General features: G+C 39.6%; 1 protein-coding gene across 2 annotated transcripts; it reads right to left on the bottom strand.

Moving 5' to 3' along the window:
- Positions 1-10,895: 10,895 nt before the first annotated feature.
- CDK1 (cyclin dependent kinase 1) lies at positions 10,896-24,389 on the bottom strand. Of its 2 annotated transcripts, XM_065894929.1 has the most exons (8): positions 24,298-24,389; positions 22,159-22,220; positions 19,684-19,840; positions 18,733-18,856; positions 15,615-15,785; positions 14,274-14,437; positions 14,022-14,163; positions 10,896-11,244 (listed from the first exon to the last, which is right to left on the bottom strand). In XM_065894929.1, the coding sequence occupies exons 2-8, from the start codon at positions 22,193-22,195 to the stop codon at positions 11,146-11,148; spliced, it is 894 nt and encodes a 297-aa protein (XP_065751001.1). In that variant the 5' UTR covers positions 22,196-22,220; positions 24,298-24,389; the 3' UTR covers positions 10,896-11,145. The 2 variants fall into 2 exon arrangements, with proteins under 2 accessions (XP_065751001.1, XP_065751002.1); XM_065894930.1 differs by lacking the exons at positions 15,615-15,785; positions 24,298-24,389 and having other exon boundaries at positions 11,146-11,244; positions 22,159-22,195.
- Positions 24,390-25,679: the final 1,290 nt, after the last annotated feature.

A 25,679-nucleotide genomic window follows, 5' to 3' on the forward strand; every position in this document is an offset into this window, starting at 1 on the left:
GAGCCGACCAAAGCCCAGCGACCTTTGAGGAGCCCTCTGGTGTCAGGGCTTCTGCCTGAAGCCCTTTTCTGCAGCCAGTAGGCAGCTTTTTAACTACCCTGGAGCCCTTCCCCAAGCCTTGGACCACGTGGAAACAATAAAGCTTTTTTGCAGAAAAAAAAAATAGGCAAACAATTTTATACCTCTTAGGTAGTTAGAGGTGGAATGGCTCAGTCATGTTGCGGTATATTTCCCTTTTTAAGGAACCAACAAATTTTTCTGAAAAATGGTTGCTAGTGTACAGAAATACAATATATTTTTCATACTGATATATTCTGTAGTCTTGTGAAACTCATTTATTAGTTCTAGCTTTTTTTGTAGATTTCATAGGATTATCTAGGTTGATGATCATGTTGTATGCAAATAAAGACAGTTTTATTTCTAAAAGGCAAGCAAGCAATTTACCAAAGGAAAACCTGGATGGTCAATAATATATAGAAAGATCCTCAGTCTCAAGGAAAGAAAACTAAAACTTCAGTAAAATATTGTTTCGGACTAATTAGATTAGCAAGATTGTAAAAGTCTGACTATCTTATTTATTTATTTATTTATTTATTTATGGCTGTGTTGGGTCTTCATTGCTGCACGTGGACTTTCTCTAGTTGCAGTGAGCGGGGGTTACTCTTCGTTGTGGTTGTGGTGCGCAGGCTTCTCATTGCCGGTGGCTTCTCGTTTCAGAGCACGGGCTCTAGGCGCACGGGCTTCTGTAGTTGTGGCACACGGGCTCAGTAGTTGTGGCTCACGGGCTCTAGAGCGCAGGCTTCAGTACAGTAGCTGTGGCACACAGGCTTAGTTGCTCTGTGGCATGTGGGATCTTCCCGGACCGGGGCTCAAACCCGTGTCCCCTGCATTGGCAGGCGGATTCTTAACCACTGTGTCACCAGGGAAGCCGTGACAATTCTTAATATTGGTTATTAAAACAATGGGAACACATACACTGTTGCTAGAAGCGTTAGTAGGTGTACCCACTTTGGAGAGCAATTTGGACTTGAAGATATGCACAACCTATATATTAGGATGTAACTGGAAAAGAAAATCCATTCCAGGTCTTGAAACAGAAGGAATTTAATCAAAGGAATTGGTGACCTGTGGATTGAAAGAGCTGGGAAGTCAAACAGCAAACGGTGAGGTGACCAGGGACCAGCCATTTCAGGAAATCACTCCCATCTCAGTCTATTGAGACAAAAGACTGAGGCTACAGAAGACCAGGAGTTAGTTGGGGTCTCTGGGCAGAAGCTAGAACCAAGGTGGACCTGTGGAGATGGGAGCCGGAGGTACAGAAGCGACATCATCTGAGCAAGAGGCAGATACGCACTCTGACTTCTCTCTCCCGCCAGCACCTCCCATTGGCTAAGCCCAGAAGCAAGCCAGGGGACACGGGAATCTGGGAAATACAACCTATGGGGGTCAGGTCCCTGAGATTCACAACAGAGCAGGGGAAGGACACGGAATGGGTCTGTAACCCCTACAAAAAAAGCCCTTGCACACTAGCAGATGGAGACATATATAATAAAACTTATAGCAGCGCTGTTCATAACACCAAAACAGGAGAAACAAGTGTCTATTAATAGAAGAGATGAATAAATTATAGTAGAGTCATACAATGGAATGCTGTAGTAAAAGCAAATGAACTATAGCTACATTTATCAACATGGATGAATCTCACAAAGCCAAACAAAATAAATAAATGTCAGAATCTTTAATATTTATGTAAGGCATAAAAGCATGCAATACGCGGATGATGATGAAGATAGATATGTTGTAAAAGTATAAAGAAAAGTTGAAAAAGTGTAAGGAAATACATCTTTTTGAAAAAGAAAGGGAGATGTGGACAGAAAGAGATATGCTGTGGGTTTCACATGTAATAATAATGACACTGGGTAATGGGTACACGGGGCCGCTGTATATTGCTATTGATAGTTACCTTAACTTTACAAAGGGGCCTGGAGGAGTGTGAGTCTGAGTGGCTGTTCTAAATGGCAGGAAGAGACTCTATTAGCTTCGATTGGAGGCAGAACTTGATGCCATTTGGAGAATGCAGACTGGCCCGAGAAACCCCTTCCAGCTCTCTCCCCATGGACCCAATCCAATTAGGCAAACAACCCTCGACCCCGTGAGCTCTGGCCATGCGGTTTGGTCCCATCCCAGCGGCACCCTCCTGACTGTCCTGCAGATATCGTGGGTAGGAGCTACGTTCCCGGTAAGTCTTCAGTGTTAGCTTCTCAGGCCCCTCCGGTGGGCACTGGTTCTGTGTCTCACCATGGAGGAAACACGTGTCAGCTCTTCAAGGGTCCCTGTGAACCGTCCCCGCCACTAGACTTGGGTTAGTTAGACGGTAGCATTCCCAAGCATAGCCCAGCTCTCCAAAGATCACCATCCCCCAAATCTCTCTTCTCTACTCTAAGCTTTTTCACTTTGTTTTGTTTTTTTGGCTAAAGGATCTAAGCAGGGCCAGCTTCACAGGCATGTGACCTGTGCAGTCACAGGGGCCTCCACACTTGGAAGGGCCTCCGGCCTGGTTTAACGCGCTCTGTTGTTGCTGTCTGGAATTTAATACTTTCACTTTGCCCCAGGCCCTGGAAATGCTGTACCTTTATCCTGGGCCCAAGACTTGTGGGACAGGTTCTTAGAGCCATTTCCTTGTAAATCTGCATATCAGGTATGGAATTCTGATAACTACTCTGACAACTACCTTACTGGTCAAAAGAGGCAGGAACATCCCATTTATTTACTTGCTTACAATCTGTCTTCCCAACAAGGAGTTGTAAAGTCCATGAAGACAAGACGAGTTGAACACTGTCCTCACGACCTAGTTATGTGGCTCATAAAACGTTTTCAATAAATACTCATTGGAAGAACGAACATTTACAGAATCATTGAACCCGTGCTTGTCCCAGAATTGTTTCCTATGAAAATCATATACCAGATTTTAGACAGAGGATATATCCTGGAAGAATGTGCGTAACTCAATACTGATTTTTCCACAGAAGTTAATGGGAGATGCTTCCTCAAAATCCACAACTATTGTACATTTTTGCTTTCATGCTGCTTTTTATTTTCTCAAGATTATCACTAACATTTTACAGGGTCCTCGCTCTAAAATGTGCCACGGGAACTGTTTGTTTGGCCTTCATGACATTAAAGCCAATCTGAAGTTCATTCCAAAATGCCAAATTTTCAGCCTGTTTTTCAGCCCTAGCATTGTCACCCCCATTTAATGAGCGCTCAGGTGAGATTGCCTCAGAAGGTAAAAATATTTCAAATTATAGAACAGTCGATGTGAAAATAAGGAGAGTCAGGACTTTCCTGGCTGTCCAGTGGTTAAGACTCTGCACTTCCAAGGCAGGGGGCACGGGTTCGATCCCTGGTCGGGGAACTGGGATCCCACGTGCCCAGTGGTGTGGCCAAAAAAAAAAGAAAAGGAAGGAAGGAGATTTATCATCACAGGCACCTGCAGGAGCTCTAATTCAGGGAAGCCACAGCCTGGCTGACACAATGCTGACAAAGGGCTGCGGGTATGTCTTCTCTGTCAAAGTGCCAGTCGGCAATGGCATACACCAGTTTTACAGTCCTCTTGGCTTGCCAACCTTCAAACGAACTTTCAAACACTGGTGGTATTTCCATTATTTCAGATTCTATACGTGATCTGACACACACACTTATACTGACATTTGCGTAATTAAATCCCCACAAATGCCACCATACTGTGTGTCACTAGGTCGCCTGTGTTTCAATGTGTCCATAAACACACTGCTTTACACTCAACAGCAGAACTCGTGGATGGTGAAGCAGCAGAGCGGCAGCGGCTCTGCAGCAGCAGACGACCTCAAGTGGTTTGGGCAGCAAAATCAAACAGGGAAACTTCTTAAATGCCATTTGCTCCACATGGCAACGGATGGAAGAAGTGAAATATCTGACTAATACCTAATATTTAATTCCTAGACAAAACATTTCAGTGCAAATAGGGAAGTGCTTTATTTACTCTGATCCAAGTCAAAGGTAGCTGGATAATTAGTTTTCTTTAAACAACATTCAGCTTTGCTGACATCTCATTTTCCAAAAGCAGCTGTTAGCCAAATATAGTATTGTTTATTCACTCCCTGGAAGGCTGTTTTTAAAAAGAGCTTCTTCTGGTAAAAATATTGCATCACATAATTGGAGATAACAGGAAAAGTAGGAGTTGATGTTTGTATTTAAGTAAACATCTGCTCAAAAGTCCAGTTTTCTGTTTGTGAATAACTGCTTTATTTTGTGCCATCAGGCACACTGAATGATTGCTGTTTATTCCTTGCTTTTTCAGCCATGCTAGGAAATATTCCAAACATGGTAACACATGAGATATTTCTCTTGAAAAGGGATAAAAGAGATAAAGCTGAGTTCTTTGCCTTTTCCTTTATTATACATACGCCAGCTCTTCCAGTGCCAGAGACCATATGAATATGTAATATTAACATCACAATGTTTATTACATGATACATACTTAAATTGCAGTTGGACAGTTTCTTTTTTTGGTTTTTTTTTTAGAATGTGACTATTTACAAATACCTGTAACATCTGAGTTAAACCCCCCATTACTAACCTCTGAAGGGAAGTAGAGAATGAAAATCGCTATTGCTCTTGCAAGGAACACGCTCAGTACCTCTCACTGACAATGTGCTTGGCTTGCACGTGCTACTTGCATTGTTGGCTATTTCACTTTTAATTTCTAGCAACTGAAAATCTACGCAACGTTCTCTGATCTGACTTCTATTTTCTCCTCACTGATTACTTGGGTTCTCTCCTGTCCGCACATTTTACCCTTAAAATACATAATTTCTTTCTTGAAGTCATTGTTGACTCCCAGCTTCACTGTCAGAGGCAATCTAAAACAGAGTAGAAGTCTCTTTAAATTGGAAGTCAGAAAACCTAGGTTCTGTTTCTCACTCTGTTGCTGAAATCTGTAGGTTCCTCCTTGGGAAAATAAGGATTGAACCGAACAATGTCCAAGATCCCATTCAATTCTAAAATTTTATTTCACTAACTTGGAAATGAGATTTGTTGCAAGTGGGTGGGTCACAGAGTGCCAAAATCTGGGGGGAGGGAGGTGAGATGTTGGCTCTTTAAGGTTATCCAAGACGCTAGAACCTTCTGTTGGCATGGGTACCTAAGAGCTCTGAACATATAAATAACATTGCATTTGTCATCCAGTCCGTGTGGCTTCAGATTGATGTTGACTGGTCTAAAATGTTTTGTGCCCACGGGGGAAATTGCAATCTTTCTATGTTCTGAACCATTTTCCATTAGTGCCTATGCATGACAAGTAATTCAAACAAGAAGCCAAAAAGCATTTCTAAAACTATGTTCAAATTCTAGCAAGAAGATTTAAGATGGAGCAAATGTTCTGCTTCCCACTTGGATCTTTGAAGAGTGAATGCAGTTCATGAAGAATAGATTTGTATTTTCTTGCACATAAATATGTCTGTCATGATACCAGAACCATTGAGACAAATGGCTATGGTCGGTTGGGAAATGTATCTTTTCTGTCCATATTATAAAGTATGTTTTATGGTATAATTATCCTTGTGGTTTTATAGTTAAGGGCATTTTTATAGTATAGGAAGCTTCTGTCTATTGAAATAGCATAGGCCACTTAATTACTACAAAGCTCTGTACAAATACAAAAAACTACTAATACTCATTAGGAAACAAATTCTCCCCAAACATTCTGCTTTTGTCATTGCATTATTTCCTTAGCAGAAAAGTATAGCATGGTTTTGAAATCCTATCTCAAGGAAAGGCATGACTGCCCATAGAAATAAAGGCTGCAGATTTTTACTCCTGACTGGTAAAGAGTAGGTACACGTATGCAAGCATTCCTCAAAAGTTTGTAGGTTCTTCGAAAGGTCAATAGGAATACATCTATATCAGTACCATTCTACACAACCAATACTAGAAGCTGCACTGAAAACAATGATTATGAGAAATAAAGTGCTTTTAAAGGAAGATATTTATGTAAGGATTTATAACTATGAGGGTGCTTAAAATTCGGGGTTCCTTTAGGATTATTCATCCAAGTGTTATCTTGGTATTGACAGCTGTGGCTCTTGGGGGTTGAAATGACAGAACCCCAACTCAAACAAGATTAAGCAAAAAAGAATAAACAACCCACAACTCTTACCCCTACAAGGGATAGTGGGTAGCTCCAAATGTTAAGGCAGCACCGCCGGAACCAGGGACATCAAACTCCTGAGAATCTTTCTCTATTCACCACTTTCTTGGCTCAGCCAGTTCGGCAGGATGGGGGAGATGCCTCAGGCTTCCAGCCATGTCATCCCAGCTTAGCACTATCAGCAGAAAGACGACTTCATTCTCTCGAGGTTTCTATAGCAAAAAGGACCCTCATGGGCCTTGCTTAGATCGTTTGCCCACCCCTGGACCAATTACTGCTGCTGGGTTATGGGTTTACTTGTTGGTTTGTTTATAAAGGTCGGGTCACGGTTTACTGCACTGATCCAATCTGGGTCATCCGTATGAACAAGGAGCCGGAATTAAGCAGCACAAGAGGGCCACGTGGCACCACGTGCAACCTGATAAAAGGAGACAGTGCTGCCTAAAATGGGACAGCAAATGAACTGGACTGAAAGCGATCTCACCTTGGTCCTTTCAGCCTTGAGGTAGAGGTCTCAGGAGCTTCGGCGCTAACGAGGGGCTTGCAGGCCTGTGAGGGCTGGTTTGCACAACCCTGAGCTGGGTGCTCCTTGGCATCTGGGCTGCGCTGGCTTTAGCATTTGCCTGCCTTCTTCAGGTTCTTTCTTCTTAAGCTTTAGAAACTAAACACATGTTCACTTTATCGGTTTATTGTGGGAAGCAACATGATGCCATGGAGAGAGAACAGTGTGAAGCCAGAAAGCCCCCAGATCCTCGCTCCAGCGTTTACTAGCCTTGAGACCTTTGGCAAATTATTTATGCTCAACGAATCTTAGTTTCACCATCTCTGTAAGGTAAAGTTGCCCACTCCCTTACAAGGTTGCTGGGAAAGACAGGGAATGTATGTAAAGCACAGTGGCTGCTCACTATAGATGTTCAGTTGTTATTGAAGGAGAGGTGCCATAACCTTTGAGCAACCTTAAAGGGCTGGGATCGTGTCTAATGCTTGAGGTTCTAGACCAAAGGCTGTGAGGATGAAAGAACAAGACACGGCCCCAGCCCTCACTGGACTTAGAATTTAGTAAGGGAGAAAGTAAAAGTGCCAGAAGAGGTAATATAAGAAAAAAGTGCTGACACTTCAAAGGAGAAAGGAATTACCGTGTGCCAGGAACTTTACCCATATTCCCCATCTAGGGCACCTTGTGTTGCCATTTAACAGATTTAAGCACCAATTACTGTGGCAGAAAAATAGCTCTAACTGCCCAACTTTTGTAATGTATTGAAAAAGGAATATTTAGGGCATTCTGACAAGACATGTACTATATAATGCATGCACGATGCCTGGCAGCCCTATCTACATCCCTCACAACAATCCCACAGTCCTACCTATGTATTTATATAAATAAATCCCATTTATTATCTCCATTGTGCAATTGAGGAAATAGATTCAGAGATGTTGAGTGACTTATCCAAGGCTACAGACAGAATTGGCAGAACTGGGAACCAAGTTCCAATATGGCTCTAAAACTGGAATCTTTACATTACACCGTTCACTTTTCTCAATTCTCAATGACAATGGAAGATTTAGGTTCGAATTCCAGTTCAACCTCGAAATGTATGCCTGGCTCTAGGCCAGTTTCTCCTTCTGCACTTCTGTGTTTCCTCTACAAATAAGCTGACCAAATAGCTAGGTTTCTGTTCAGTTCTCTAGAGTTCTGAGAACCACCCAGGCAGTGATTCTCAAAGTGTGGTCCCTGGGCCACCAGCAACATCACCTGGGAACTTGTTAAGAAAGTATATTCGTGGCTTCGCAGGATGTACTGAATCACATGCTGGGGATGGTCCAGAAATCTCTTAACAAGCTCTCCAGGAGACCCTAATTCAGCATTCTCAGGAATGCTGGTATTGTGATACCTTTTTTCCTCCTCAACAAGTCTATGACTCTCAATGCATCTCTTCTGAAGCTTTTAAGGCATCTTAGAAACTTGATATTTACATGACAGCATGGGACTAAAAACGTCTAGTCTTGCTTCCAAATACTTCATTAAACTTCACTCCTTTCTCCAAAGGGTCTAAAGTTACAATCCTTGTCAGTACTATTAATATCCCACCTGAGCCTTCTACTAGATGATATTTTTAGGTCGGAAGTACCTCCCTCTTCAGGGACTTTCACCCTTGATCCCTCCATCCCTCGCTTTCCCTTTAATCATTCAATACTCTATCCATCTTGTCCCAGACGTATTTAAACAATGCCCACTACTCTCTTAACTCCATAGCCCACAAACATCTCTAATTGTCTCTACTCTGTCCACAAAATGTAAAATGATCCTAGGGTCCTATGGAACCTCACCGACTTCAGTTTGAATATGGCAACATTTAAAAGGCGTGGAACTGAAGTTGACCTATTATGAACTACAGTTTGCTAAAGGCACTAAAGTGGAAGTGTATTCCACCTAGTAGAACTTGCAAGTCTCCTTAAGTACTTTAAAAATTACTTTTTACTAATTAAGAATTATTTTAGTATGTTAATCCAAGTCCCCAAAAGACCTTTTATTAACTCTAAAACACTATCATTTTTTTCAAACATTTAATTCACATACGCCATGTCCACATATAAATTAGTAAGATTTTACTACAAATTACGTATTAACTTCTTTGCACCATTACTGCCTATATGTTTTAACTTTAACAGCAACAACAAAAAAAACCTTCTCTAAAGCCTACGGACAATGAGAGGTAGAGCAATTGTCATAGTATATGGAAGTCTTCTATTGGTGATGCAATATACAACCCCCTCCCCTCACTAAAGAGTACAGCCTGAAACAGAAATAGAACAAGTTAAAGATAATGCAAGGTGACATGAAGTTTTGAGACAACTAAAACTAAATGTCGGCCCAAAGTTGTTAAACTCACCACCAACTGGTGATAACTGGCTACGTCAGAATCACCCTGGGGAAATTTTGAAAAGAGACAAATTTTCAATTTCAGAATTGTTCAGGGTGGGACCAGCATTAGTCTCAGGTGTTCCTAGCACACAACAAATACAAGAACTATTGGCTCAGAGAAAAGATCCACTTTAAAATTAATCAGAAGCACCATGGCACAAGCCAATGTAAAAATATGCACGAGATGAGGACGCAATTCAGTAGCTCTTCACCCAGTCACTGAAGCTGACGTAAACACTTCACATGGGACTACACAGATAGCTGGAGCAGGACGGAAGGGTGGTCACTCATTACAGCAACTGTTGGCAGTGTTCTACTGTCTAATTTCCCTGGTCCACTAAGTAGGTTCTCAATTGATGAATTACTGACTTTTCAAACAATTAGACTGCATGGAACAATAGTAGTGAGGATGCATGCTGCTTCTACCAAGTCCACAAGGCCCCAAACATTGGTGACACCAGTGCATCTATATATTATTGAAACAAAAATACCAAGAAATAATTATATAAGATACACCGGTAGTCTCAGGGTGCGGGGAGGGTATCATTGATTAATGCTGACCCTGAACCGCTAAAGGGCTGCAATGCACAATTTGAAAAGTAGACTCACTTCAGTACTTCACTTCATAGGTCAGAAAACACAATTCTGCAGATACACCATGTCACCATCTCAATTCAATCTTTGGTGTGACTTCTCATTTAACAAATTCCTGCCATGAAATCTCTCCACGGTATGACCTCAAATGACTTCCAAGCTCTGCATTCCCTTACTGCAGGCGGGCTTCCACCAAAGCACCTAAGACAAGGCCACCAAACCTCTCAACTTATAAGCCCTGTTGCCAAAGAAAGTGACCCATCCTTTCTCCTCAAGTGCAAAAATTCTAAGACAACAAGATTAGGTAGATCACCCATTACATGTTCAATCAACTGGATCAGTCACACAAGAATGCCCATTCTAGCCATAGGTAACCAGGAGGAAAAATAGAGTCTATGGGCAGACAATGGATAGATGTACACTAAAAATGATAAAACTATTTTCAGAGACATTTCTCTAGGCTATAACAAATAAATTAGCCTGCTTACAGGTAAAAATCACAACGAGCAGCATTATTAATTAAACAATTCCCAAAGCTAGTGATTTTAGCTAAATAATTTTACATTAGAACCTTCTAAGAAGGCTGCTAATAAACTAGAAGAAGGCTGCTAATAAAACTAAACTATGTCAAAATCTACAAACCGAGTTTTAAAGTCAGGCTTGAAAGCCAAGATAAGCCACTACTCCTTTGTATAATTACCTCTGACCAAGGCACAAGAATTCACTCAGACAAATAACTTTCACAACCTACCTAAAAATAGGATAGCTCATAAATTTTCTAAACTGTTCTTCCCTGCTGTGGACAGCCCTTAATCTCTGACTGTAAAACTTAGCAAACTTTGGCATACGCTAATGTTAGTTTTATAAGTTACTAAAAACCTCTCTAAATTAAGCATCAGTTCTCAAATCTGGATAGTTTTCTCATTTGAATGCCTAAACATTTAGGTCACGAATTGAAATACCAGTAGAAAAATATTCATCTTTGGGCAGGTTGTAGAGTTACCACATGGCAAGAAACTGACAAGAAAATTTAAACATTCAGAGCATAAAAATACTTCAAAGCATTATGAATTTTCAACTTAGCACACTTTCGTAAAGTTTAGTATTTCCAACTACAGGAAAAGCAGACTGCTGTAGGATTTTAGATGATTTAAGCTAACTCAAATTTTTCCCAATTCCTGACATCAGTACTAGATTTATATAGTTTTATTATAGTAACAAATAGTTGTTACGGTGGGATCTACAAACATATACAGAATTATTATATTTAAATTCATATAGAACAGTATTTACATTTTTAAGTTACACTTTTGAAATCAGAAGATGAGGCACAGCTTAAATTTTACAACAAAGAAAAGAAAAATACACAACACAAAAACAGTTAACAGTAAAAATACAGCTATCTGTTCTCGACACAACACATGGAAACTCTGTCAGAAAGCTACATCTTCTTAATTTGATTGTCCAAATCATTAAAGTATGGATGATTCAGTGCCATTTTGCCAGAAATTCGTTTGGCAGGATCATAGACTAACATTTTCTGTGGGAGGAAAAAGATTTTTTAAAAGGTTAAGAAATAAACCATTTAAAAAAATCTCCAAAAAGCCTTACTTTTCTACCAATAAGCCCTAAGCTGATAATTTTAATGAAAAACTACTAAATGAACATTTCTGTTAGTTTAATACCAAAGCACATAAATGTCTTACTTCACCCCCTAGCTCTAAATAATCTATTCCTTAAATCATAGATATCTTGATAACCTCTTTTTGCTATAAATTATGGTTTAAGACACAGCATTCAGATAGCTTTAAAACCAAGGCATAAATTGAAGAAAGATTATATAGTTAATTATATTTACTTTGAGAATTAAATGGCCCTCTGAGTTATTTACAGCATTGCTGAAGTGGTGGCAATTAACTATAAAGGTTTCTAATGTAGCTTCCAGCAAGTTCCAAATAAAAACAAAACCAGTGTGTTATAAACATAGTTTAAATGAGTCACTAAATGAATTATGGTCAAACAACCTAGTATTAAAGTTTATTTACACATTAACAGAAAAGGCTGAATAAAGTTAAAATTTATCTTAAAGAAATATTATTAATCTTAAAGAAAACTAAATAAATAAGCAGACCCAGAGATACTTTTACTATCTAGTTACCATTTGAGCTCTTATTATATAGCTAGCACTCTATTAAGTGCTTTGTACGTTTCATGTTACTTAATCCTCACAAAAAAAGGTAGGAATTAGTCCCACTTTACAAATAAGAACTTTGAGGCTCAAAGAGGTTAAGGAACCTGCCCAAGTTCATAGAGTTTAAGAGTGATAAAGCTGAAATTTGAAACCAAGACTGACTTATGATGTACAGCAGTGATTGTCAACTTGGTGAGACTTTGCCCCTCAGGGGACATTTGGCAATGTGTGGAGACATCTGGGGTTGTCACAACTGGGAGGAATGTGTTAATGGCATCTATAGGACAGAGGAATGGGATGCTGTTAAATATCTTACAATGTACAGGACAGCCTCCAGCAGCAAAGAATGAGCCAGTCCAAGATGTCAATACTGGCTAGACTAAGGAACCATGATTGACAGTATGATTTTCATTTCATTAACTAAAGTGAAATTCTTCATGTTCAAGAATCACGGAAGTTAAAAAGACAGACTGGGCCAGGAATATAGAAGGCCTTTTACATCATATCATCAATATTAATGTACAAAATATGAGTGGCAGTAAAGGATCTTGGACTGCACTTGTAAGCATTTGGGAACTCTAAGCTGAGTTTGGTGGCATGATTTATAAATTGTGAAGGGGCCCAAAGATCAATTAGAACATGTGTATGATGATATAGCAGTAGATTTTTTCCTTTGTTTAGTAACCTGTCAAAATCTTTTTTTTTTTTTTTTTTTTTTGCAATCACATTACCTGAGATTCATAAAAACTAGTCCCTTCTAAAATCCCAGTATTGGACGTCCCTGGTGGCGCAGTGGCTAAGAATCCGCCGACACAGGTTCGATCCCTGGTCCGGGAAGATCCCACATGCCGCGGAGCAACTAAGCCCGTGCCCCACAACTACTGAGCCTGTGCTCTAGAGCCCGCGAGCCACAACTACTGAGCCTGTGCTCTAGAGCCAGCGAGCCACAACTACTGAGCCTGCGCACCACAGCTACTGAAGCCCGTGCGCCTAGAGCCCGTGCTCTGCAACAAGAGAAGCCGCTGCAATGAGAAGCCCGCGCACCGCAATGAAAAGTAACTCCTGCTCACTGCAACTAGAGAAAGCCCGCATGCAGCAACGAAGACCCAATGCAGCCAAATAATAAATAAAAATAAATTTAAAAATAAGTTTAAAAAGAAAAGAAAAGAAAAGAAAATCTCAGTATTTAAATACTGTTCTAAAGCAAATTTCCTGAGGCAGGTCTAGGACAATTTTTTATCCTAACAAATTTTTTTTTTGTCTTGTTTTTAAAGAACACAACTGTTTAGTTGGGAACAGCAACGTAACAGAGGGGAAAGGTTTTAAGAACTACATTTGTCCTTCTGCTAACCTGTCTGATGTGGAAACAAGGCAAAGTGAGAAATGGGAATTCATGCAGTAAAGACTTTAAAAACTAAAACGACTGTGTCTAAACTAAAAAGCAGTAAATACTGAGACAAAAAACCTGGAGAGGAAGGCCACTCCAAGTCCACAACTTAAAGGTTTATTAACCTCATCCTCTCCTTCAGAGTATCTACAGCTACCTATCAGATTAAAAACAAGTGAAGAAGGGCTTCCCTGGTGGCGCAGTGGTTAAGAATCCGCCTGCCAATTTAAGGGACACAGGTTCGAGCCCTGGTCCAGGAAGATCCCACATGCTGTGGAGCAACTAAGCCTGTGTGCCACCACTACTGAGCCTGCACTCTAGAGCTCGTGAGCCACAACTACTGAAACCCGTGCGCCTAGAGCCCGAGCTCTGCAACAAAAGAATCCACCACAATGAGAAGCCCGCGCACTGCAACAAAGAGTAACCCCCTCTCGCCGCAACTAAAGAAAGCCCACGTGAAGCAACGAAGACCCAACGCAGCCAAATAAATAAATAAATAAATCTATATATAAAAAAAAGTGAACATATGCCACATCCTCCTCTCAAAACCACTAATGTTTTTTGTATCTAAAATGGAGCTAGTAATGTGCTCGCTTTGGCAATAAACATAACAGACGTAACAGTTATGTGCCTGGCTCAGTATACAGTGGTTTTCTTCCTATTTCCTACGTGAAAGAAAGAATTAAGTACATTCAGAATCATGCACAGTGTTAAAGTCAATATAAAGGGCATTCCTTACCGAGAGCAGATCCAAGCCATTCTCATCCAAGTTTTTGACATGGGATGCTAAGCTTCCTGGTTTCCACTTGGGAAATGTATTCTTATAGTCCTGTAAAGATTCCACTTCTGGCCACACTTCATTATTGGGAGTACCCAAAGCTCTAAAAAGCCACAGCAAAACAAAAACTTATGGTTAAAGTATAAACATAACTCTTGTTATATACATGTTAATTTAAAAGTTCTTAGTAGCTCAAGTATAAAACAAAAATACCTGAAAATTCTGAAGAGTTGATCGATTTCTGAATCCCCATGGAAAAGTGGTTTCTTAGTTGCTAATTCAGCAAATATGGTACCTATACTCCAAATGTCAACTGGAGTTGAGTAGCGAGCTGACCCCAGCAATACTTCTGGAGATCTATACCAGAGTGTTACTACCTATTACAAAGAAAATATCTTACTTGGAATAAATGTGGCGCGTTATATTACCTAAATGTAAACATTTCTGTTTCATTAGAACTGTCCTTTAGAATGCTGCTTGATTGCCTCTGATAATAGTGTTTAAAAGTCAATTAACTATACACAATACTAAATGTTAGATAAATAATGAAGTATTTCTAAGTTATATTCATTAGGGAGAAAAAGAAAAAAGCATACCAAGTCTTTTCAAATCATTAAAATGTGAGGAACAAAATAGTCAAGATAGCCTTCACTTACAAAAAAAAAAAAAGCCCAATGATAATGGATTTGGGGTTGACACTGTACAAGTGCATGTAGTGATTACATGCTAAAATCAAAACTAAGTCAAACAACAGTTTATTAGTAGTCTAGCACCCATCTACTATTTTAGCATATCTAATTTATCACATTGGAGGTCAGTGGCATATGTTTAAGCCAATGGAAACCAAATAATCTTTATTTATAGAGCCATGGGAAAAATGATAAAAAGGAATAATTAAAAGAAGCCAAGACATCTGACCAGATCAGCACTGTCATTAAGTTTTGATCTGGAGGAAGTCTTTGGGCAGAAGGGTAGACAACTCCACAGAAGACAAGGTTTCCCAATAATCCTTAACTATGTGAGTCAACATTCCCTTTCCCTCCAGAAATAGCAAACAAAATGCCAAGTCATCAATATAACACAGACAAAACTTGGTTATATTTAGAAGCTTCTAAATACATCTGAAACAGTAGCACTTAAGCAACAAAACCTGTCTTTTAACCAATCTTCTTGTTTCAAGAGAGGATCCAATCAACAGACAGAAATCTCATGGTAATTTGAATGGGGAAAGTTTACTGTAAAAGATTAGTAACTATAACAGAGGATTGGAAGATTTAGATTGACTAGTAAGAATAACGACTCCTTCCTGTAATGCCTCTCCAGCACCCTCTACTGTCAAAGCGTAACATCACAGCAACTGGCAAAAGAAAAATACTCAAAAGGTTCCAGATACATTTTCACATAGCAGGCAATGAAGGATGACTTTGGAGCAGAGGCAATAAACTGATACTGGCACAGAGCGGAAATCTTTCTGATTGAGTATTTCTTTCTTGACTTAAAGAATATAGAAAACAATCCAGCAATCACACTTAACAAAAGCACCAAAAAACATACCTCATGTGTATATACTCTAATAGGTATTCCAAAAGCTCTGGCAAGGCCAAAATCTGCCAGTTTAATTGTTCCTTTATCATCAATCAATAGATTTTGAGGTTTTAAGTCTCTGTGTAGAACTCTTCTAGAGTGACAAAACACAATCCCTTGTAGGATTTGGTACAAATAACTCTGGAAGAAGGAACCACAAGTTAGAAACTTAACCATACCATTTAACAATTTTCTAAATAATCTTGGTGGCTTTCTTTCAAAGACATGAGAAATTATAATGCGGAGAAATAAACAATTTACAAAAAAAGTTCTCAGGGGCTTCCCTGGTGGCGCAGTGGTTGAGAGTCTGCCTGCTAATGCAGGGGACACGGGTTCGAGCCCTGGTCTGGGAGGATCCCACATGCTGCGGAGCGACTAGGCCCGTGAGCCACAACTACTGAGCCTGCGCGTCTGGAGCCTGTGCTCTGCAACAACAGAGGCTGCGATAGTGAGAGGCCCGTGCACCGCGATGAAGAGTGGCCCCCGCTTGCCACAACTAGAGAAAGCCCTCACACAGAAACGAAGACCCAACACAGCAAAAATAAAAATTTTTAAAAAGTTCTCAGGCAATTTGAGACTAACAGGAAGTATTTGGGGGTGGGAAGCCCATTTATATAAGGTAGTCATGTTTGTATACCTATGACAAAGATATTCACCTTATGGGCACATGTTTATGAACTCACTTCTTCTTTTACTTATTTTGGCCCCTAATGCTTAAGTTAGTTTTCTATATAGAAATTTTCTTAAACTTTTGTTTTATATAATTATAGCAACTCTATTTCTACCTTGAATAAGGTTAGTCTTTTCCATTTCAGCCTTTTATCTTTACATATTCATTTCCTCTTTGGAGACATTGGTCACAGACTCCAAAAGAAACAACAAAGTGAATATTATGACTGTGTATTTAAAGAGACACAATTATCGCAAAATCCTGTTTGGTAAGTTCAGAGAAGTGTTTTATAAGATACTTGTTGCCAAGACAATGTAATTGACATTTGAAGCAAAATGGATATTACAGAAATAGAAAATATACATAGATATAGTATTGACTTATAAAGTTCAAAATTATAAAATACATAAAATCAATCAGTTGGAACAACTGGCTAGCCATTTGGAAAAAAATTAAGAACACTCATTCTTACACCAAAATAAACCTTTGATCCATCTAGAATTTAAGACAAAAGCAGGGGGTGGGGGTAATCTACTAGAACTACTAGAAAAACATTGTCATGTAGTGTTCTAATACATGTGATCTTTGAGTGAGGAAGACTTAAATAAGACATAAAAAATCTCAAAGTCCAAAAGTCATGTATAAGATTGTTAAATTATAAAAATTACTAACGGTGTACTCCATTAACAAATCAAAAGACAAAAAAAAGGAATAAAAGAACTATTATCAACATGTTACTGATAAGAGGCTCTTAGAAACCAGTGGAAAAAATATCCTAACAGGATCATCAGTGAAGAATATGTATAGGCTGTTTATAAAATGGCTAAGAAATGAAAAAATGTTAAATGACATGCAAAATGATATTAGTCTTTTTCACATAATAGATTATCAAAAAGATTGATAAAAACAAGTTTCAACAGTGAGGTATTAAAAGAAAATACACACCATGATGTTTAAGAGTAAATTGCTCTAATTTTTTAGAGGGCAAATGGCACTCTCTATCAAGATTTTAAGTGTAAATAAACATCTTCAACCCATTGATTCCACCTGTGAGAATCCATCCTATGAAGATGTATATGAAGATATAAAGATATTCACTGCAGCACTGACCATAAGGGCATGAATCACCAAGCTGGAAAACAATTTCAATGTCCACCAGTGTGGAACTGGTTTACATAACTGTATCAAAAATTAGGAAGACTCTTGAACAAAATGGAATTGAAGAAAAAATCATAGTGGGGATTTCCCTACGAGGTGATATTACAAGGAATACTCATTACAGTTATGTTAAGATATAGATGGATGTCAAAAATAAATGTTTCTGAGTAAAAAAAAAAATTAGAAAGACAGGTAGACCTATGGTCGAATAATGTTTTACACAGAAAAGGGAAAGTAATGCATATATATATATATATATATATATAAAAATATATATAATCCCATTTTTATAAAAACAGTATATGTATATACACATACAAAGTTGACATATAAGTATCTCTAAGATTACTAATAAAACAATGGCTACACAGGGAGATCAGCTCCGTGCTTTGTGACCACCTAGAGGGGTAGGATAAGAGGGAGACGCAAGAGGGAGGGGATATGGGGATATATGTATACGTATAGCTGATTCACTTTGTTATACAGCAGAAACTAACACAGCAATGTAAAGCAATTATACTCCAATAAAGATATTTAAAAAAAAAAAAAAGAATGCCTACCTCTAAGGAGAGGTTTGGTAGAGATGGTGTAAGGATAATTATACATTTAAAATTTAAATGAAATTTAATGTCTAAAATAAATTAACCAAAATATATTTAAAACCAGAATAAAATGAAACCGCCTGCCACCATCACCCTGCCCCAGGCTTTTGCTACTTTGTTTTACACATACCTAACTGCCAAATAAAGACCAGAATATCCTAGCTTCCAACAATGTAATATGTACTTATTACTTTTGTTATCTCAGGCACTACTTTTCACTTTACAGCTAGAAGCACTATCTAGTAATAAAATGGGTAACCATTAACAACCTAACCCATAGACTAACTGTGTGGGAGAAAACAAAATATTCTTTTCTTCCTTGTTCTACTTTCTTTTTTTTTTTTTTTTGCGGTACGCAGGCCTCTCACTGTTGTGGCCTCTCCAGTTGCGGAGCACAGGCGCCGGACACGCAGGCTCAGTGGCCATGGCTCACGGGCCTAGCCACTCCACGCCACGTGGGATCTTCCCGAACCGGGGCATGAACCCGTGTCCCCTGCATCGGCAGGCGGACTCTCAACCACTGCACCACCAGGGAAGCCCTGTTCTACTTTCTAACACCTTTTCCAAGCACATTTTCATGAAACACAGGGACTTCTACAGAGTAAACACTTTACATTCACAGTGGAAAAATACTAATAAAATTAGGCAAGATTCTTACCTTAACAAGTGAAGGATCCATGAACTGACCAGGAGGGATAGAATCCAAGTATTTCTTGAGATCCATGGAAAGGAATTCAAAGATGAGATATAACCTGGAATCCTGCATAAGCACATCTTGAAGACTGAAGAATAAAATAATTATATGAAAATTTAAAACACTAACATTTTTGACCTCTCACAAAATAAAACTATTTCTATACATTTCACAGTTGCTGTTACAAAAAGTAGGGCCATAAGAAATTGTACTATACTGCTTTGGGAAAGAAGAGGTGGTAGCTTCCCTAGTTGTGAAAACCGTAGCACTAACCTAGAATTTGAGAAAGGAAGCTCAGGGCAGCAATTGAAAATTAAGTCATATTACATTAGGCGCTAACTGGCAAGCGGCTTCTACTCCAGAAGAACGTTTCTAGGCTGACTGCTTGTTGCTCAGAGCTTGTCTTTCCATTGAGGTAAATAATAGAAACAAACCTTAGAGTACTATCTGACCTTACTAGTTGCTCTCTATCTCTAGCCCCAGAAAAATGCAGTTAAATCCTGATTTGGAAAGATGCCAGTCCAAATACTTGAAAGAAAAACTTTTTCTTCATCTGACCTATCTACCTGTCTCAGGTCTCTGATTAAGGAGTCTTTAAGGATCAGAGCTCTCAGAGTGGGAGCAGTGTCAAAGCTCTGTGAAAAAGACTTCCTTTTCTCCCTTGACCAGTTTACCCTGATTTTCCAGCCCCCACTACTAATCTTCATCACCAAGCTCCTTTAACTCTGTTCCTGCTTTACCAGCCTTTTTTTCTATGCCCAGCATTATAGTAGGGTTCAATGAACAAAATAGTAGGGTTCTAGTCAGCTCAGCAAGGTTAGACCAGAAATTAAGCAAATGTAAAAGTTTCCACAATGAAATTCATATTTGAAATAGTATGCGGAAAATGATTCAAATTCAGATATTACACCATACCTGACTATATTTGGATGACGAAGTTCTTTTAATAGAGATATTTCCCGAATTGCAGTACTAGGAACTCCTTCCTCTTCACTTTCTAGTCTGATTTTCTTCATGGCTACCACTTGACCTGTAGTTTTGTGTCTACCCTTATACACAACTCCATAGGTACCTGAAATAGACAAAGTGTCTGCTATGTGACAACCTCCACAAACTAAAAAAGATTTTAAAAATGACTGAATCCCATAAGGTGTCACATGATAGAAATGTCTGCTGTGGCCAGATAGGAAGCATCTTAGTCATAATTATACCCTCATCACTTCCAAAACAACACTGAAGGTAACTAAAACCTATCATGGCTGTAGTTTAGAGAATTCATATAGTCATCACAGGTTTCCCATACATTTAAATTACCAGTAATTTTCCAGCACATTTTAGAGAAAAAGGATCGTTTGCAGATTGGAATGTATCTCCTATCAAATATCCTACCTGGCAACAAGGTAGGCATAAAATACAGTGTAAAGATTTCGGCTCAGAAAATATTACTAACAGGAATCACTGTGACACTTTCAAAAAACTTCATATAGAGTGCTTCATACATTTCAAATATACAGTCAACAATCCTCATCTAGAAAAGAATGAGGATAAAATATTTTATTAAATATTTGATCTATTCAAGCTCATATCATCTACTATATAGCAGAAAGCCTCACATCCATTTGGAAGTTGAGAACACTGATTCTGATATATGGGCTTCAGATAACGAGCAACAATGTCAATATTGACATTGACAGGGATCCTGGAGCAGACCCCACTCAGGAAGATCAGTCATTTGCAATAATATAGTCAAATACACTGTTAATGGTAAATTCAGAGCTTTTTTTTTTAAGTATGCTTACCTCTCCCTCAAGTGTACAACATTCACCTGGTCCTAAAATTTAGTCATAACAACCACTGATAAACTTATAGCAAACACTAGATATGCATTTTAAAATATGTATTTATTTATTTGGTTGCACTGGGTCTTAGTTTTAGCTTGCTGGTTCCTTAGTTGCGGCACGCGGGCTCCTTAGTTGTGGCTTGCAAACTCTCAGTTGAGGCATGCATGTGTGATCTAGTCCCCTGACCAGGGATCGAACCCAGGCCCCCCACATTGGGAGCGCAGAGTCTTAACCACTGTGCCACCGGTTAGGTTCCTTGATATGTACTGAATTGAGTTTTAGATATCACAAGTGCTCTGTCTCTCTTCTGACTCTTTTTGAACCATATCACTTCTCAATGAACTACTGGAATAGAGCGCTAGTTAAACAGAGCAGTGATTCCACTGGTTAATTACCAAAAATTATTTGTGACATACAAGGTATGGGCTCTGAAATGAACTAAGCATTATAAAATTTTAAAATGTTCGATATGGACAAGTTATGGAGACTGAACAGTAAAGAGAAAAACCTTTGATCAACAAATGTTTACAGAGTGCCTACTAAATGCCAACTAAGGTTCCACATCATGGATATAGCTATGTTCTCTACAATCTAAAAAGACATTTCCTTAAGACAGGAAGGAGTTCCAAGACTAATGTAACAACACTCAGATTTTTATTATTCAGAAGAAACCAGAGAACAACTTTGTAATAATTGAAATAAGAAAAGTCTGGATATATTTAAGAAATGAATTGGGCTGTCAAAAACTCAATGTCAAAGGGGAAAAGTCAGGGGGACAATTCTAAATCAGAAGACATTAAGGAGACATTAACCACCAAATGAAATACATGACCCTGACTAGAACTTCAAGTATATATGCAGAAGTATTTAGAAGTAAAGCACATAATTCCACTGCCCTAACACCCTTCCCAACACACCTACAAGATATCAATAGTGTTTTCAAAATACAAATATTGCTTTAAGCATTTAGTATTAGAAGGATGTAAGATTATTGGAAGGGGGCTGTTGGGGAGACATGTCACAATAATTTCAATTCTCCTGAAATGTGAACATTTTTGTGTTTTATTATGTAGAGAACATATGTATTAATGCCCTAATATACTGTTAGACGTACCTGAAAGATTGGATTTTAAAAAACTAACTAATTAATTTTTTTATTTTTGGCTGCATTGGGTCTTCATTGCTGCGCACAAGCTTTCTCTCTAGTTGGGGCGAGCAGGGGCTGCTCTTCGTTGCAGTGCGCGGGCTTCTCTTGTTGCAGAGCACAGGCTCTAGGCGCACGGGCTTCAGTAGTTGTGGCTCACGGGCTCTAGAGCGCAGGCTCAGTAGTGGCGCACGGGCTTAGTTGCTCCACGGCCTGTGGGATCATCCCAGACCAGGGCTCGAACCCGTGTCCCCTGCATTGGCAGGCGGATTCTTAACCACTGCGCCACCAGGGAAGTCCCAAAGATTAGATTTTAATGAATATTTACATGTCTTCATGTCAAGGACATTACAGCATCATTAAATCATTTTTTAAAAATCCTTTTATATTATTAAAACCACTCACCTTCTCCAATTTTCTCTATTTTGGTATAGTCTTCCATAGTTAATCAATGGGTATTGTAGATCCTAAAATGAGAGGAAAAGCTGATTTGATTACATGTCACTAACTCAAAGCGTGCTTTTACGTTATTAATGAGATACTATAAGTAAAGCATTTCCCACAGTGCCTAGTGCAGTATTAATTTTCCATGAATATTAGCTATTATATTAGAACAATAGTTAGAAGGGAAAGAACTCAAAGACTCTCCCACCCTTCTTAGTTTCTGAAACATTGGAAATATTTGTATATCCTATACCAGTGTAACATTTAGCCTCTTCCAAATTAACCCTCAAATTCACACATGGACTTACCTATTCTTCCCAAACACATCCCAGATGTTCTCTTTATGTAACACTTCTAAGGAGCACCAGTGTGTGCCAGTTACACCCAAATATTTTAACAAGGTTATTTGACTGAATTTGTACAGCTTTATACTTTTATGAAGATAATTAAAAAAAATTTTTTGAAAGACATGAGTAGGGAGCTAAAATGTGGTCACACTGCTCACCCATTAGAGGGTTTAAAGCAGCGAAAAGTATGTGTTTCAACTTGCTCAAGTAGCATTTTTATCTTTCTCCTGTTGTCAGCAGTCACATAACACAAACATGACAAAAAGTTTCAAGGTACTTTTTGTAAGGTAGGAAAGATCACTAAGCACTCTAAAAGAAAAAGTGCAATTCCACACATAAAATCTAATTATACCCCACACAAATGTCAAGAACAAAGTAAAAAGCCATATACTTGAATCACAAAGAATGGTAAAAAAAAAAATAAGTAAATAAAAGAGCTGAAATGACAACCAGTTACTCAAGACTTCCTGGTAAGTCTTGGCTGGTAAGTTTGCAATGAAACAATAGCTCCGGCAGCCCAAAGCAGCATCATTTTATAATACATCACCGATGAAACCATATATAAAGGTCACTGAGCCTGAGGTTATATTGACCCTTAAGTTATGTTTCTCACATTCTTCTTCAAAATCATTCCAGAAATAAGTAGAGATAAATCTTTTTAAATGAACAAAATTGCACTACCCTGGCCATCTTAAAAATGGTTAATTTTACAAATGACAGTGGACGATTAGGATAATTATCTTTTCTTCAATATCCAGATGTAATATACCTAAAGCACAATGAAATTGCTGAGCTCACTTTAGACAAATAACTGAAAACCAACACAATTTCAAAGCTTACTCTTCCACCCTTTCCTGGTTGTAACTATTTTAAATAAAGGATGCGGCCTCAGCATAGCTTTTGAAAGCCCCTTGTACGTGGCAGTATGTAAAATACCAGCGGCTTAATCCACCCAGAGACCTCCAGGTCTTTAGAGGAAGCAAGACGTGCACATTGGTAACTTTAGTATTAAATAAAAATTGATTATTGACTCTAATCAAGAGTTTCTAACTCTCGGCATTTCTTAGATTTCCACTTTTTGCCAATTCCATAGAATATAACCACCACCAAGCATAAAATAAAAACGACGACGACGACAACAAAAAATCCAAGTCCTCTAGTGTTCTATGCCTTGGCTAAGTGTTCTTAAAAGCTCTAGGAGGGCTAGGGTCATGGGCACAGAGGCAAGCCTGAGAAGGCCCACAAGGTAGTTCATCCGATCGGTTTTCCGGGACAGCCTGTGATTGGGAACGGGCTCGGGTACCTGGCCCAGGTGCGGTCTTGCTTTCCACCCCCGGAGGCGAGGGCAGGACGCACCGCGGACGGGCGGGAGCTGCAGGGCCGAGGGCCGAGCCTGGCACTCCGCAAGCGCTCGGCGTCGTCCAAGGGACGGATTTGGCTTCAATCAGGACCCGGGAGCCTCCTCAGCCACCCGCGTGACCCCAGACTGCAACTCCAAGGCCAGGGCAACCCCAGCCCTGCCGGAGTAACCCCGCCGGGGCTGGGCTCCCACAAGCCTCCCGCTAGAGCCGGCCGGCGTCGCTCCCACGCCCAGGCCCCGGACCCCAGGTGAAGGCCCGGCCTGGCCGCACGCAGACCCCAGCCGCCTAATTATCACCCGGCTCCGTAATACACCCCCTCCGAGGCCCGCGAGTCGACGCCGGCCTGCCGAGTCGACGCCCCATAGGCATGACCCTGACCCCGGCAACTCTACCCGGCTTATTATCCCCCGGCGAAAGCGGCGGCGGCTATCACGTCAGCGTCACTCTCCCCTAACTTCGAAGCGCCAGCTTTGAAGAGAAGTGCGAGCAGTTTCAAACTCACCGCGCTAAAGGGTCCTGGATCCACCAATCAGGTATCCCGTAGACTTTCAAAGAAGCCAATCAGGGCCCAGCTTCCCTTAGGCTGGGCTTTCCGGGTGGCTAGAGCGCGAAAGGCGGAGGAAACGGCGGCTGCAGAAAAAGCAGGAGGGCGGGCGCTCACTGAGTCTGAGCGCAAGCGCCGTCTTTCATTCCAAGAAAGTGTCGTCTTACTGTTTCTAGTCATCAGAAACCTGCTGTTCGCTGTGGGTTGGTTTTTTCCCCCCTCCCAATATTGGCACAATTAAAATTTATTGTAATCAAATAGCTCATCACAAAAGCGATACTACACGCAATCCAAATCCCATTACTTTCACTTCTAATACTTAAAGCTAGTGTATATTTATTTTTTTCTAAATTAATGATTCTCAGGCTGGGCCAAAGGAGCACATTTCGGTTACCTGAAGGAGGAGATAACGGAAAGCTAGGAAAGATGTCTTCAATAATGTAAAGAAAAATTTCCTATATATATAGATAGAGGACTTAGATACCTTTTTTCTACATTACACACACATATATATGGCTGTGCTATGTTTTTACCTCACTTTTTTATTTAAAAATTTTAATCTATTTAACATTTTATTTAAAAATTAAAAACAAAATTTTTCTTTTTTAAAATTTTAAAATATTCTCACATCAGAATTTTAAATGTTCTTTAAAACAGAAAAATTTGCACTTCTGCGGGGGAAGAAAAAGAGATCTAAATTACACTTTAAATAATCCAGTATCCCCAAATTCTTTCGTTGCCCTCCACTGTATCCTAAAGAGAGATTACTGCACTTGGTCATCATTGTGAAGTCTTTAAGAAAATTAAAAAGTAGGGCTTCCCTGGTGGTGCAGTGGTTGAGAGTCCGCCTGCCGATGCAGGGGACGTGGGTTCGTGCCCCTGTCCGGAGGATCCCACATGCTGCGGAGCGGCTGGACCCGTGAGCCATGGCCACTGAGCCTGCGCGTCCGCAACCTGTGCTCTGCAACGGGAGAGGCCACAACAGTGAGAGGCCCGCGTACCGCAAAAAAAGAAAAGAAAAGAAAAGAAAAAAGTAAAATAGAACTGGAGATAATAAGAGTCTTTGCACTGACTCTAAGGGACCTAGAACAAAGATTGATTACCATGACCGCTACAATTACATATTAGATGACCCAGATTAGGATAAGCAATGGAACTAGCATATCACATGCATTTAAGTGTTTAATACCTTGTTACACAAGGAGCAGCATCTGTCATCTGGCCGTATAT

This window comes from Phocoena phocoena, chromosome 16 (assembly GCF_963924675.1).
Source record: "Phocoena phocoena chromosome 16, mPhoPho1.1, whole genome shotgun sequence".
Lineage (NCBI taxonomy): Eukaryota > Metazoa > Chordata > Mammalia > Artiodactyla > Phocoenidae > Phocoena > Phocoena phocoena.

Bases quoted from the DNA above. Each gene is read 5' to 3' on its own strand.
- CDK1 (XM_065894929.1), bottom strand. From the start codon at position 22,195: ATGGAAGACTATACCAAAATAGAGAAAATTGGAGAAG. The intron at 19,841-22,158 runs GTGAGTGGTTTT...TGTCTATTTCAG, and splicing joins AATAGAGAAAATTGGAGAAG to GTACCTATGGAGTTGTGTAT. The intron at 14,438-15,614 runs GTATGTTTTTTG...TCTTTGTAATAG, and splicing joins TTAGAGTATATACACATGAG to GTAGTAACACTCTGGTATAG.